Source organism: Hypanus sabinus, chromosome 18, assembly GCF_030144855.1.
Source record: "Hypanus sabinus isolate sHypSab1 chromosome 18, sHypSab1.hap1, whole genome shotgun sequence".
In the NCBI taxonomy this organism is placed as follows: Eukaryota; Metazoa; Chordata; class Chondrichthyes; order Myliobatiformes; family Dasyatidae; genus Hypanus; species Hypanus sabinus.
In genome coordinates, this window is record NC_082723.1 from 39,485,252 (window position 1) to 39,500,406 (window position 15,155).

Sequence of the window (15,155 nt, forward strand, 5' to 3'; positions counted from 1 at the left end):
GGGGGTATTGTGGGTAAGAAAATGGTGGCCCTCTTGCATTGAACTTGAACGGAAAAAGCAAAGTTGTTTAAACAAAAGAAAATCTTGTCTTTGTTGTTTGAGTGTGAACACTGACCATGTAATGTCCAGCATCCTGTTCTAAATTACTTGCACATAACTGCTCTTTGTCACCCCTTGTTTTAAGAGCTTTAAATCACTGTATAATCACTCCTTAATCTGTTCTATTTACAGGAAAGTGGTGCAGTGAATTAGCAGGAGAGGTGAATAATTTCACAAACACTCACTCAGTCGGTTTCTCAGGTTCTGGTTCTGGTTGAGTCTTCCGTCTCTTTTTCCTATGAGGGGAATAATCTTTATCTGGAGGCACTTGGCTATTCCTACCCGGCTCAGTTTCCCTGTGTTTAGTCCCCTGGTGTGATTTCTTATCCAGTTTCATTCCATTTTCTTTCACAGGTGCACTTGTAGCCAGAGAGAGTGACTGGGTCTTCCTTTCCACTCCCTTTTCAGGTTTAACTCCTTGTGTTCCTTGGCGATGTTCCTTTTTCTCCTTTCTCTTCTTTTTGAATTTGCTGACTGGAACTTTGTTCTCCTCTTCAGACTTCTGATTCAGTAACTAGATTAAATTACGAGCAGTTGCATGAATAAGATGCCAAGGTTCAGACCATCAATAGAGACATTCCACGCGCACAAATACCCATGTGGTTGCAAAATTTCTTGCTTCCCTCTCTCTCTCTCTCTCTCTCACTGGTATGTCCTCTCCAGAGGAAGGTTAACCCGCAATTAGTTTATGATACAGTAAAGTCTAAGCCTAAGCTAAAAGGTTGTGTAGCGGCATCTGCACTGGACTTTGATGCGAGTGGTCCAGGGTTCGAATCCAGCCGGCTCCTTGCACAATTTCCATCTGTGCTGGGTAGAGCGTTAAGCTAGCAACTCAGCCTTGTGAAAAACAGATGAAAAATGCTAAAGAAATGGCATGGAGAACAACATTAGAAGTCTGGGACTTGATGTAGGAAGCAGAATACTTGGGTGTAAAAAGTAAAGAGAAAAAATTGATTGCTTTAATGATAGTGTTAGATTGTTCAACCACCAGGAATATGGAGGGCAAACTGGATGATTCTTAATTTTTTCCTCATCTAACAATTCCCCTGCAGCACAGTGAAGGTGTGTTCAACCCGGGATTCACTAACAACATATGAAGTCTAAAGAGCTTGCTGCATTTATTTTTCTTGCTTCCTTGTGGCATTTGCACAAATCAGCCATGGTGGAATAGCAGAGCAGACTCAATGGGCCAAATGGCCTAATTCTATTCCCAGGTCTTATGGTACAATCTACACGCATTGTACAATGTAGTCATAATAAGAACAGAAACTGATGGTATCCCTTAAAAGATCAGGGAGTATATGTGGAAACAGTTAATGTTTTAGATCTGAAACCCTTGATCAGGGGAGGGAGAGGGGGAGAGAGATCCCATGAAAATATTTCCTATCCATGTACCTGCTTAAGTGGCTTTTAGACACTGTAACTGTACCGGCCTCTCCAGCTTCCTCAGGCAGCTCACTACACAATACCCAGCACTCTCTGCGAAAACTAAGCTCGTCAGTACCCCACTAAATCTGTCTTCTCTCAACTTAAGCCCATGGAACAGTTATTACCCCTCAACCATCAGGCTCTTGAACCACAAGGGATAATTTCATTCAACTTCACTTGCCCCAACACTGAAATGTTCCCACAACCCATGGACTCACCTTCAAGGACTCTTCATCGCATGTTTTCGATATTTATTGCTTATTTATTATTATTTTTTTCTTTTTGTATTTGCACACTGGTTTGATGCCCAGGTTGGTGAGGTCTTTCATTGACTCTATTATGGATTTATTGAGTATATCCAGAAGAAACTGAATCTCAGGGCTGTATATGGTGATGTGCGTGTTCTATGATAATAAACTTACTTTGAACTTTGCTTTCTAGTTTTGGACTCCACATCAAGAAAAGAAACAGGACTGACCATCCACTGTATTGATGGCCCTCATGATTTTATTAACTTCCATAAGCTCATCTTCAGCCTTCTGGGGGAGTAAGTCCCACTGTCTCCTTTTAATTCCCCCCCCCCCCCCACAGTGTTGGCAACATCCTTCTGAATCTTTTCTGCATCCTTCCTATACTACGACAATGCCCCGTACGGTGAGGAAGGGATGGGTAGAACGAAGGGGAACACCTCATTCCCACGGTGACTTCTGTTGCTGCTTCCTGCATTAATACGAGGCTTGACACAACTCCGAAGAGCACCACTTCACTTTCCATTTGGGCACACTGCAGCCATCCAGTCTGATGTGAGGCAACTCACTCACTTTCTGCCTGCAGTAGAACTGGCTGTTTCTGCCTGTCAATACCTTGATTCAATTTTCACTCCTTCTGTTGGTAACGTCTGGCCTGATGGACACGTCCCAGAACTGTGTCAGCAGCAACACACTGCACAGACAAAAGTAGAACTATCTGATTCTATTGGCCAAGTTAACCCATTTGGTCTCACCCTATCAGATATATTCATTTTGTATTGCCCACCCCTCCCCCACCTTCTCTAAAACTGAAAACCATCTTGTTTTCTTCGATCACAGTTAAAACCTGAACTGTTAAGTGGTTCAATTTCCACAAACACTGCCTGATCTGAGCTCCCCCCTCACCACCCAGTATTTTCTACTTTATTTTAGATTTCCAGCATCTGAGCAAGATGGGACTTCACTTGATAAGGAAAGTCACATCCAAACCCACATGCCTGTGACACTTTCATTGTACTTGTACCTCACTGTATGTATGTGTGTATATGACAATATAATCAGCAAGGGTGATGGATACAGGACTAAAGGTGTTATATTTGAATGTACGTGGTATATGGAATAAGGTGCATGATCTTGTAGCATAGTTAAGAGATTGGCAGGTATGATGTTGAGGGATTCACTGAATCGGCCCTGAAAGATGATCATAGTTGGGAGCGTAACATCCAAGGGTACACATTGTATTGAAAGAACAGACAGGAAGGTAGAGGAGGTGGGGTGCTCTACTGGTAAAAATGAAATCAAATCCTTGGAAGGAGGTGACATAGGACTAGACTCCTTGTGGGTAGAGTTAAGAGACTGCAAGGGTAAGAAGACCCTGACGGGAGTTGTATACAAGCCTCTGAATGGCAGCCTGGATGTGGGCTCCAAATCACAATGGGAGATAGAAAAGGCAAGTCGAAAGGGCAATGTTACGAAAGTGATAGGAGATTTCAATATGCAGATCGACTGGGAAAATCAGGTTGGTGCTGGATCCTGTGGAAATATATGACCCTGATGACCTTATGGATTTATAACTTTTGTAAAATGTAATGTGACAACATGGAACCTGTGTGACCCCAGAGTGCTTTGCTGCCGTGGTTGGATGGGAAGCTGGTGTGGTATGTTATTTATAGCAGTAACTGTTTAGGTATTGCATGATTAAAAGCAGAGAAAAACAGGACACAGCTTTGGGAGGAAAAGCCTCAAAGACAAATCGGCTCATTAACGATGAATGCGGGTCATTCAAGACAGATGTGAGATAAGACAGGAATGCAATTAAGGGATGGAATGACCTCAAAGACAAAGATGATGAATTACTGGACTCTGTAAATGCATAAAGCTATTTGCAAGATTGAAGCTACCTACCAATGACTTAATGTAGAAGTAGTTTTCTCCTGCAAATAACAAATATGCCCACACACTGATCCACTGAGTTTGTTGTTGTTACTGTCTATTCGGAAGACCTAGTTGACAATCCCAAGAGAGAGTTTGTAAAATACCCGTGAGATGGCTTTTTAGAGCAGCTTGTGGTTGAGCCTGCTTGGGGATCAGCTATTCTGGACTGGGTGCTGTGTAATGAACTGGATCTGTTTAGGGAGCTGAAGGTAAAGGAACAAGTTCACCCTGCAATTTGAGAGGTAGAAGATAAAATCAGATGTGTCAGTATTACAGTGGAGTAAAGGGAATTACAGAAGCATGAGAGAGGAGCTGGCCAAAGTTGATTGGAAGGGGTCCCTAGCAGGGATGACAGCACAGCAGCAATGGCTGGAGTTTCTGGGAGCAATTCAAAAGGCACAGGCTAGCTACATCCCAAAGAAGCAGCATCCTAAAGAGGATGAAGCAGGATGGCTGACAAGGGAAGTCAAAGCTAACCTAAAAATAAAAGAATGTATATCACACAGAATGCAGAATGAACTCAGGAGGTCAGGCAGCATCTATGGAAGTGAAGAGATATTTGACGTTTCGGGCTGAGACCCTTCTTCAGAACTGAGAAGGAAGGGGGAAGATGCCAGGATAAAAAGGTGGGTGGAGGGGAAGGAGGCTAGCTGGAAGGTGATAGGTGAAGCCAGGCGGGTGGAACAGGTCAAGGGTTGGAGAAGGAGGGTGGACCATAGGAAAAGGGAAGGAGGAGGGCACTAGGGGGAAGTGACAAGCAGGTGAGAAGAGGTAAAAGGTAAGAGTAGGAAATAGAGTAAAGAGAGGGGGTGGGGTGGATCTGTTTACCGCAAGGAGAAATCCATACTCGTGCCATCAGGTTGGAGGCTGCTCAAAAGGAACACAAGTGTTGCTCCTCCACCCTGAGAGTGGCCTCATCTTGGCACAAGAGGAGGTCAAGGACTGATGCATCAGAATAGGAGTATGAATCGGGATTAAAAAGCTTGGCCACTGGGAAGTCCCACTTGTGGTGGATAGAGCGGAGGAGCTCGTCAAGGCAGCTCCCCAATTTACGACGGGTCTTACCAATGTAGAGGAGGTCGTGTTGGGAGTAGGCGACACAGTAGGCGACCCCAGCAGATTGGCAGGTGAAGTGTTGCCTTACCTGGAAGGACTGCCTATGCAGGTGAGGGCAGAGGTGAATGTGCAGATGCAGCACTTTGGCCACTTGCAGCAATAAGTGCTGGGAGTGAGATTACCAGGGAGGCACAAACAGACAACGGAATCTTGGAGGGTGCAATCCCTCAGGAAAGCAGAGGGTGAGGGAGGTAAATACACAATTAGTTGTAGGATCCCTTTGGAGATGGCAAAAGTTGTGGAGGATGATGGGGTGGTAGCCAAGGACAAGAGGAACTCTGTAGTGGTGGCAGGAAGATGAGGAATGGATCAGGAAATGGGAGGAGATTCGGGTAAAGGCAGCATTATTAGTAGAGGGAGGGAAACCCTGTTCTTTGAAGGAGGAAGACATCTCCAATGTCCTGGAATGGAAAGCTGTGTGCTGGAAACAGGTGGAGGCAAAGAAATTGAGAAAAGGAAATAGCATTTAGAAACAGGATTTAGGGTGAGAACAGGCATAGATAACTGTGGGAATCAGTAGGTTTATAAAAGATGTCGATTGACAGTTTGCCTCCAGTGATGTAGACAAGAGAAACTGAGAAAGGGGAGGGAGGTGTCAGAGACCAAGTGAATTTAAGGGCAGAGTTGAAGTTAGAGACAAAGTTGATAAAATTGACAAGCTCAGCATGGGTGCCTGAAGCAGTGCCAATGCAGCAAAGGAAGAGTTAGGGAGTATTACCACAGAAGGCTTGGAACATGGATTGTTCTATGTAACCGATGAAGGGGCAGGTATAATTGGCGTGCCCCTTGAGTTTGGAGCAAGTGGGAGGAGCCGAAGGAAAAATTGCTCTATTATATGCCCTCTCTGAATCAGTGGGAAGTTTGAGGAATGAGAAAGTTTAAAAATCAACAGAAAGCAACTAAAAAAGCCACAAGGAGAGAGAAGATAAAATATGAAGGTAAGCTAGCCAATTGGTATCTTTGATAATAAAGTTTTCTCAATATATAAAGAGTAAAAGAGGCGAGAGTAGATATTGGACCACTGGAGAGGTGGTAATGGGGGACAAGAAAATGGCAGAAGATCTGAATAAGTATTTTGTATCAGTCTTCACTGTGGAAGACACCAGCAGAATGCCTGAAATTCGAGAGTATCGGGGGGAAAAGTGAGTGCAGTTGCTATTACTCAGGAGGAGATGCTTGGAAAAATGAAAGGTCTGAAGGTAGATAAAGTCACCTGGTGGAGATAAACTACATCCCAGGGTTCTGAAAGAGGTGGCTGAAGAGATTGTGGAGGCATTAGTAATGATCTTACAACAATCACTAGGTTCTAGCATGGCTCCAGAGGACTGGAAAATTGCAAATGTCACTGTACTCCAAGGGAAGGAGGCAGAAGAAAGGAAATTATAGGCTAGTTAACCTGACCTCAGTAGTTGGGAAGATGTTGGAGTGATGTGGTTTCAGGTACCTAGAGACATGATAACATAGGCCAAAGACCTTAAAGGAAATGTTTGTCTGATAAATCTGTTGGAATTCTTTAAAGAAATAACAAGCAAGATAGACAAAGAAGAATCAGTGGATGTTGCGTACTTTGGATTTTCAGAAGGCCTTTGACAAGGTGCCACAGAAGAGGGTGCTTAACAAAACAAAAGCCCATGGTATTACAGGACTCGTACTAGAATGGATAGAGCATTGGCAGATTGGCAGGAGGCAAAGAGTGTGAATAAAGGGTGCTTTTACTGGCTGGCTGCCAGTGACTAGTGATGTTCCACAGGGGTCTGTGTTGGGACCACTTCCTTTTCATGCTGTATGTCAATGATGACAGAAAATGGACAAGTCTGCAGACAATACAAAGATAGGTAGAGGAGCAGGTAGTACTGAAGAAGCAATGAGGCTGCATTAGGACTTTGATTTGGAGAATGGTCAAAGAATTGGCAGATGGAACACAGTGTCGGGAAGAGTAAGGTCATGCACTTTGGTAGAAGGAATAAAAGCTGAGAAAATTCAAAACTCTGAGGTGCAAAGGGACTTGGGAATTCTCATGCAGGATTCCTTGGAGGTTAATTTGCAGGTTGAGTCTGTGGTGAGGAAGGCAAATACAATGTTAGCATTCATTTTGAGAGGACTAGAATATAAAAGCAAGGATGTAACGCTGAGGCTTTATATGGCACGGAGGCCTCAGTTGGAGTACTTTGAGCAGTTTTGGGCCCCCTTTCTAAGAAAGGATGTGCTGACATTGGAGAGGGTTCAGAGGAGAATGATTTTGGGAATGAAACAGTTAGTGTTTGAGGAGCGTTTAATGGCTCTGGGCCTGGACTCACTGGAATTTAGCTGGGGTGGGGGGGGGGATCTCATTGAAGCCTATTGAAAATTGAAAGGCCTAGATAGAGTGGATGTGCAGAGGATGTTTCCTATGGTGTGGAGAGTCTAGGATCAGATGGCACTGCCTCAGAATAGAGAGGAGGAATTTCCTTAGCTGGAAGGTGGTGAATCTGTGGAATTTGTTGCCACAGGTGGTGGCCAGGTGATTGGGTGTATTTAAGGCAGAGGTTGATAGGTTCTTAATTAGTCAGGAAGTGAAAGGTTATGAGAAGCCAGGAGAATGGGTTTGAGAGGGAATATGGATCAGCCATGATGAAATGGCAGAGCAGACTTGATGGGCTGAATGGCCTAATTCTGCTCCTATGTTTTACAGTCTAAACTCGACTTAAATTAGTCCATTATTCTGTTAATAAATCTTGTGTGAGATGCTACTACTTCCTCAAACTATTCAGTGGTAATCTCCCAAGGCAGATTTTGTTTCGATGTGTTAATGCTTGGCATAATGTTCCTTATTTCAGTTTCTGGCAGCATTTGGAAACGTCATTGTATTTTTTACCTGCCGTAGAGCCTTCCAGTTGGACGAGTACTCTGCAACATCCTTCGGAGGCAATATTGGTTCAGTCTTCTGTTTGGTGACAGTTTTCTCCTTGGCCCAGAATTTCTTCCTCTTTTTCTTTTTTGGGTGTCCCTGGTTAAATCCAACTGGGACGACACTGCCTGCCTGCTGATCAGGTTTTGCCATTGTGTCCTGGCCAGTTACTCATCCAGAAAGCCAAACTGTTGTCCCTGGAAAAAGCACAATGCACAATATTCATTTTACGAAACCGCAGTTCCCCACATTAGCCCTTTGAAAGAGCAGTCCAACTAATGCCAAATTCTCATGCTCCTCCCTCTTGCACCTTCACATTGTTTTAAGTATTTTTCTAAGCCTTTCCCTTTATAAAAACTATTACTGAATATTTCTCCTGCATTTCAGATCAGAAAAAAAGCAAAACAATTCTCATCGTCTCTCCATCACTGATGTTAATCATTCATGCCTTCAGATTACCAATCTTTTTGCTTTCTTGCATTTACCTTATGGAAGCACCTCCTCCACCCACCCCTAGTCTCTCACCAATTAAATCTCCTCTCAACTCCAAGGCTTTCACGTGCTTTCTCAAGAATCATGGTCCAAACTGTACAACACTCCAGCTTGAACTAGTGAACCACATTCATATTTAACATGTTTGCTTTATAACTTCATCACTAATTCTACAATAATTTCTGACTTCAGTTATTCATTTCTGAAATAAACTTTCCAAGAAAGATCAACTTGAAAAGAAACAAAGAATTTCAAGTGTTCCAACAGGCATACGAACACAATCATACAGCTGGAGGAAAATAAAAATGCAGATGCTGGGAATCCAGCGCAAAAAATGGAAAATGCATTTACAGCCGGCCCTCCTTATCTGCAGGGGATTGGTTCCGGGACCCCCCGCGGACACCAAAAAACATGGATGCTCAAGTCCCTTATTTAACCTGTCTCAGAACAGTGGTCTTTAGGACCCAGCAGAACCCCGGATCTTATTTAACCTGTCTCAGTGCAGCTCTGAATCTGCAGTGTTTATGTTCATGAAAATAATGACGATCACGAATGAAAATAAAGATGAAGTAATAAAGCGATCGGAAAGAGGTGACATGCCATTGGTCATTGGAAAAGCGTCAGGCTACAGTCAGTCAACAATTGAAACAATTTTAATGGAGTATTTGAAAGGCACTGCCCCAATGAAAGCTACAATTAGTACTAAGCAACGCAGTGGTTTAATTATTGAAATACTTATGTTTCTTAAGTGTTTTATATGCATAGAAAGGTAAAATATATACTAAGACAAACATTTGACTAACTGAGGCTACATAATACCGGATGTACCTGTTCCGACTTCAAATCCGACTTAAAGATGAACTCGGGAACGGTACTTGTTCATAACCTGGGGACTGCTTGTACTTTAAAATCATCTCTAGATTACTTATAATAACCAATACAATGTAAATAGTTGTTACACTGTATTGTTTAGGGAATAATGACAAGAAAAAATAGACTGTACATGCTCAAACAACGAGTGCTGGAGAGAAAACTTCCGGGTTTTCCGCGCATGTGGAATCCGCGGATAAGGAGGGCCGACTGTATATGCCGTTGTTCACCATTTCAGGATCCCTAAAAGTTAATTTTTCAATTGTTGATGGCATCTTAATGTAGGAAATCCTTGTTTTCACAGAGCAAATGCCCAAAGTGGCAATGAAATATTTAAATCTCTCAATGATCTTTCAGTGTTTGTTGAAAGAGACACAATATTCTTGGCACCAAGAACCTAACATAGGCAGAGTGCATCTCAATGTGATCTCTAGACACTAAACTTCACTGTACAATTGGAGACAATATATCTTTTAGAAATCATTAACCCATTCAGATCATCAGTTTTTCCATAATTTCCATTTCACATTTCTCCCTTCGGGCAACCTCAGTTACTCTGCTTCTGAAGTCAGGTTTATTGTCATTTTGACCGTAAACTGCTGGTACAGTACACAGTAAAAACAAAACAATGTTCCTCCAGGACCCTGGTGCTACACGAAACAACACAAAACTACACTAGACTATGTGAGACAGCACAAGGCTACACTAGACTACATAAAACATAAAAACTACACTAGACTACAGACCAGCAGAGGACTACATAAAGTGCACAAAACAATGCAGGCATTACAATAAATAATAAATAGGCACAGTAGAGGACACATTACAATATAATAATAAATGATGTAGATGTCAGTCTAGACTGTGAGCATTGAGGAGGCTGATGGCTTGGGGGAAGAAACTGTTGCACAGTCTGGTTATGAGAGCCCGAATGCTTCAGTACCTTTTGCCAGATGGCAGGAGGGAGAAGAGTTTGTGTGAGGGGTGTGTGGAGTTCTTCACAATGCTGTTAGCTTTGCGGGTGCAGCGTGTAGTGTAAATGTAATGGCGGGAAGAGAGACCCTGATTATCCCTTCAGCTGACCTCACTATCCGCGGCAGGGTCTTACGATCCGAGATGGTGCAATTTCCAAACCAGGCAGTGATGTAGCTGCTCAGGATGCTCTCGATACATCCTCTGTAGAATGCGGTGAGGATGGGGGGTGGGAGATTAACTTTTCTCAGCCTTTGCAGAAAGTAGAGACACTGCTGGGCTTTCTTGGCCATGGAGCTGGTGTTGAGGGACCAGGTGAGATTCTCCGCCAGGTGAACACCAAGAAATTTGGTGCTCTTAACGATCTCAACAGAGGAGCTGTCAATGTTCAGCACAGGGTGGTCGCTCCATGCTCTCCTGAAGTCAACAACCATCTCTTTTGTTCACATTCAGAGTCATGTTGTTGGTTCTGCACCAGTCTGTTAGCTGCTGCACCTCCTCTCTGTAAGCTGACTCGTCGTTCTTGCTGATGAGACCCACCACGGTTGTGTCATTGGTGAACTTGACATGATTCGAACTGTGTATTGCTACACAGTCTTGGGTCAGCAGAGTGAACAGCAGTGGACTGAGCACACAGCCCTGGGGGGCCCCCGTGCTCAGTGTGATGGTGTTGGAGATGCTGCTCCCAATCCAGACTGACTGAGGTCTCCCAGTCAGGAAGTCTAGGATCCAGTTGCAGAGGGAGGTGTCAGGCCCAGTAGTTTCAGCTTTCCAGTCAGGTGCTGAGGAATGATTGTGTTGAATGCTGAACTGAAGTCTATTAACAGCATTCGAACGCATGTTCTCACGCTTATAAACTGGAGAAATTCCGCAGATGCTGGAAATTCAAAGCACCATACACACAAAATGTTGGGGGAACTCAACAGGCCAAGCAGCATCTATGGAAAAGAGTAAACAGTCGACGTTTCCAGCCGAGACCTTTCTGCAGGACTGAAAAGGAAGAGAGAATACACCAAAAAGAATGGGGGGGGGGGGGGGGGGGAGAGAAGAGAAGAGGGAAGGAGGATAGAGCAATGTGATAGGTGAAGCCAGGTGGGTGGGAAAGGTAATGGGCTGAAGAAGGGATCTGATAGGAGAGGAGAGTGGATCATAGGAGAAAGGGAAGGAGCAGGAAACCCAGGGTGAAGTAACAGGCAGATGAAAAGAGGTAAAAGGTCAGAATGAGGAATAGAGAAAGGCTGGGTGGGTTTACCAGAAGGAGAAATCGATAATCATGCCATCAGGTTGGAGTCTAGGGTTGTATGTGCTGACATAATACTCTCTAATTTGGGCAACACTATGATGAACTTGGTTCCTTAAGACTGTCATACCCGGGCAATGGGGATAAGTTACCACTATCTATTAAATGCTCCCAATGCTGTGAGACTCAGATAGCCCCTGACAACCAAGTTTGTCTTCTGGCCTTCACGTATGACTTAGCTACTAAGCCCAGCCGAACCATTTCCACTGACAGGAGAAGGTGAAAAGACATGTTACTGGTACTCTAGAACTAGTTACTTCAAGAAGATGGATAGGTACATGGAGCTTAGAAAAATAGAGGGCTATGGGTAAGCCTAGTAATTTCTAAGGTAGGGACATGTTCGGCACAACTTTGCAGGCCGAAGGGCCTGTATTGTGCTGTACTGTAGGTTTTCTATGTTTCTATCCAGACGGAATACAAGGTGTTGTTTCTCCACCCAGAAGGTGGCCTCATCTTAGCACAAAAGGAGGCCATGGACCATTTATATTTCTTTCCAGGGCTGCGTTTTAGTGTTTTCCAATTCCTTTCCCAGTCTATTTCACCTTGCACGATTGCTGTTTTGTCATGTGATCAGAACTGCCTTCTACAAAATCTCTCCCTTCTCCCTCAGCATCTTGTTTATCTCTCACATTTTCAAGCTAAAGAGTTGACTGTTTCTTCCTAATGCTGCCCAGTCAGAAGAGTATCTCTCATTTCTGATTGGGCACCATGAAAGTGTAGTGGTTAGTGCAACACTATTACAGCTCAGGGCAGTCCAGAGTTCAACTCCAGCACCGTCTGTACGGAGTTTGCGTGTTCTTCCTGTGAACCGCATGGGTTTCCTCCAGGTGCTCTGGTTTCCTCCCATTGCCCAAAGATGTACCAGTAGGTAGCTTAATTGATCACTGCAAATTGTCCTGAGATTAGGCTAGTGTTAAATAGGTGGGTTGCTAGGCAGTGCAACTCGTTGGGCTAGAGACTGTACAACACAGTATCTCTAAAATAAAAACAAACAAGTTTCTCCAGCTATTTTCTTTTTTCCCTAAACCATCTGGGGCGGGGGTCCACTAACATTTCATCTGAAAGATAAAATCTCTAGGGGAGCAAAAATACAGAGGTCATGGGTGAAGGGGGAAAAGTTTAAAGGGAACATTGGGGAGCTTCTTCATGCAGAGAGTGGTGGGAGTGTGGAATGAGCTGCCAGATGAAGTGGTAAATGTGGGCTCACTTTTGACATTTAAGAAAAACTTGGAAAGGTATATGGGTGAGAGGGGTTTGGAGGGATATGGCCCAGGTTCAGGTTAGTGGGATTAGGCAGAGAAATGGTTTGGCACAGCCAAGAAGGGCCAAAAGGCCTGTTTCTGTGCTGTAATATTTATGGTTCTAGACCACACAACAGCCTGCAGAACTGCCTCCCCATTTCCTACTTTCATAAGTTTTCTCAGATCCTACATCTCCAACCATGGTCCTGGATGAACATTGTTTCATTTTTACTGTGTACTGTACCAGCAGTTATGGTTGAAATTACAATAAAAGCGACTTGACCTGAACTCTCTCTCATACGGAGCAGATATATTTTATTTCAAATAATATATGATTCATAAAAATTCTAATGTAAATAACGTGGATCATTCAAGCCAAGTTTTATCATATGCTATGCTATACCTCTTGGCATGACATCACTAATGATTTATATACAAACAGTTTGTGAGGTTTTAACACAACTTTTATTCCATCTACTTAGTAATGGTGGGATCTCCTTAACTTGGCTCTTTCTCTTACAGTGATTGCTCCAAGTTTCAGCAATTAGTCCTGGGCCTCAGAGTGTAACAGTTTGCAGGCATTTGACTGTGAGTAACACCTCAAAAATCTGAAAAAATTAACTGCCTGATTTGCGGAGTCTTTCTAACGGGTCACGCTTCTAAAAACTGGTGAATTTGGCCAGACAGAACCGGGCTGAAAGTTCTGCAGCAACAGTGGATATGTCTCAGTATAGTCCAGAGAGCATATTACGAGGCACAGACGCCTACGTTCCTCCCCCCAACACTGCTAGCAAAAGGAGATAGAACAGACATCACCCCCTACCTTTAATGACATTACCATGGCCCAGCAAGCCCTGGCTCCGGGGAATGAACGGTAACGCGGTGCCGTCCGCACGTGTGAGTCCGATGCGTCCAGGCTCCGGGACTGGAAGTTGTGCCGACGCTTAAAAGCGTCCGACCGGAAGCCCCTCTCACTTTCCCACCGGCTCCTCATTCCCTCCACCGCTGGAGGGGCTCGTCGTCAACAAGGTGCTCTTCGGCGCGGGAGGGAGATTTCGCCCACGTTCTGGGATGTGGTGTAGGCCTCCTGCTCCCGGACACCAGATCTCTGTTTTTCCGCGTCTCCCTCCCCTCTCGACCTCTGAATATGGAGATTTATATATTCCGAATCCTTTCAGTGGTGTGGCAAACTGAAAACACCTTTTTGAAGAAAGCAAACAAAAATCCTTGGCTAAGTAAGTGTGGTTTCACTGGCAGAAATGGCACAGGAACCAGTACCCAAACCTATTAGGAGTAGACGAAGGCACTCATTTCAATTTGAAATACTAACAACCAAGTCAGATGGGTACAGCAATTCATTCTTCCCCCGCACAATTAAAGCATGGAATGATTTTCATTCTACCATAGACACACAATCAAACCCAATTAAATTTAAGACAGCTCTTCTTCAAACATCTCCTTCTTAAGTCCACCCTCTGCCACCTCCAGTTTAAATTCCATGTGGAATATTTTGGAGGACCAAGAACAGAAATGAGCTGGCAAGGAATAGAACACACTCCCCAAAACTCACTGGAAATAACGCTCAAAGGTGAAGTTAAAAATGAAGGGAAAGATCTGCACGTTTTTCAGAATCAGCATCAATATCATTGACATTTGTGAAATTTCTGGTTTTGCGGCAGCGGTACAGTGCAATACATTTAAAACTAGAAATTACAATAAATATACATTTGAAAATTAAATTAGTGCAAAAAGAGGTAGTGTTCCTGTGTTGGTTCATTGTCTGTTGAGAAATCTGATGTCAGGGGAAAATGAGTGCTCCACCTCTCCAATGGTTGTAATAAGAGGAGAGCAGGTTCTGCGTGATGGGGATCCTTAATGATGGATGCTGTTTTTTGAAGCATCACTTTTTGAATGTGTCCTTCATGGTGGGGAGGTTACTGCCCATGATGGAGCTGGCTGAGTTTGCAACCTTCTGCAGCTTTTTTCCGATCCTGTGCAGTGGCCCTTCCACACCAGATGGTGATGCAGCCAGTTAGAATGCTCTCCATCTCAGATAATCAAGAGATTTTCTAGTTTTTGGTGATGTATCAAATCTTCTTAAACCCTAATGAAATATGTCTCCTTCATAATTTCATCAATATATTGGGCCCAGGAAAGATCTTTAGAGATGTTGATACCCAGGAACTCGAAACTGTTCACTCTTTCCACTTCTTGTCCCTCGATGAGGACTGGTGTGTGTTCCCTCGGCTTCCCCTTCCTGAAGTTCACAATCAATTCCTTGGTGTTACTGATGTTGAGTCCAGGAATGTTGTTGTGGCACCACTCAACCAGCTGATCTGTCTCATTTCTGTACAGCTCCTCATTACCATCTGAGATTCTGCCAATAACGGTTGTGTAATTAGCAAATTTATAGATAGCATTTGAGCTGTGCCTAGCCACACAGTCATGGGTGTAGAGAGAGTAGAGCAGTGAGCTAATCACACAACTTTGAGGTGCACCAGTGTTGATTGTCAGTGAGGAGATGTCATTTCCAACCCGCAATGACTGTGGTCTTCCAGTGAGGAAGT

General features: G+C 43.8%; 2 protein-coding genes across 3 annotated transcripts in view; one reads left to right on the forward strand and one right to left on the reverse strand.

Annotated features, from left to right (window-relative positions):
• The window catches only part of rexo4 (REX4 homolog, 3'-5' exonuclease), a 35,852-nt gene extending 22,234 nt beyond the window's left edge, over positions 1–13,618 (reverse strand). Inside the window, exons 1-3 of one of the 2 annotated variants that reach the window (XM_059994222.1) lie at positions 13,412–13,618; positions 7,681–7,910; positions 285–613 (exon numbers count right to left, since the gene is read on the reverse strand). In XM_059994222.1, coding sequence (XP_059850205.1) covers positions 285–613; positions 7,681–7,866 — 515 coding nt within the window. In that variant the 5' untranslated portion in view covers positions 7,867–7,910; positions 13,412–13,618. The remainder of the gene's footprint in view (positions 1–284; positions 614–7,680; positions 7,911–13,411) is intronic. The other variant, XM_059994221.1, reaches the window with a different exon arrangement.
• The window catches only part of adamts13 (ADAM metallopeptidase with thrombospondin type 1 motif, 13), an 86,025-nt gene continuing 82,114 nt past the window's right edge, over positions 11,245–15,155 (forward strand). The window contains exons 1-2 of the mRNA XM_059993511.1: positions 11,245–11,254; positions 13,124–13,176. Of these exons, the coding sequence (XP_059849494.1) occupies positions 11,245–11,254; positions 13,124–13,176 (63 nt within the window). The remainder of the gene's footprint in view (positions 11,255–13,123; positions 13,177–15,155) is intronic.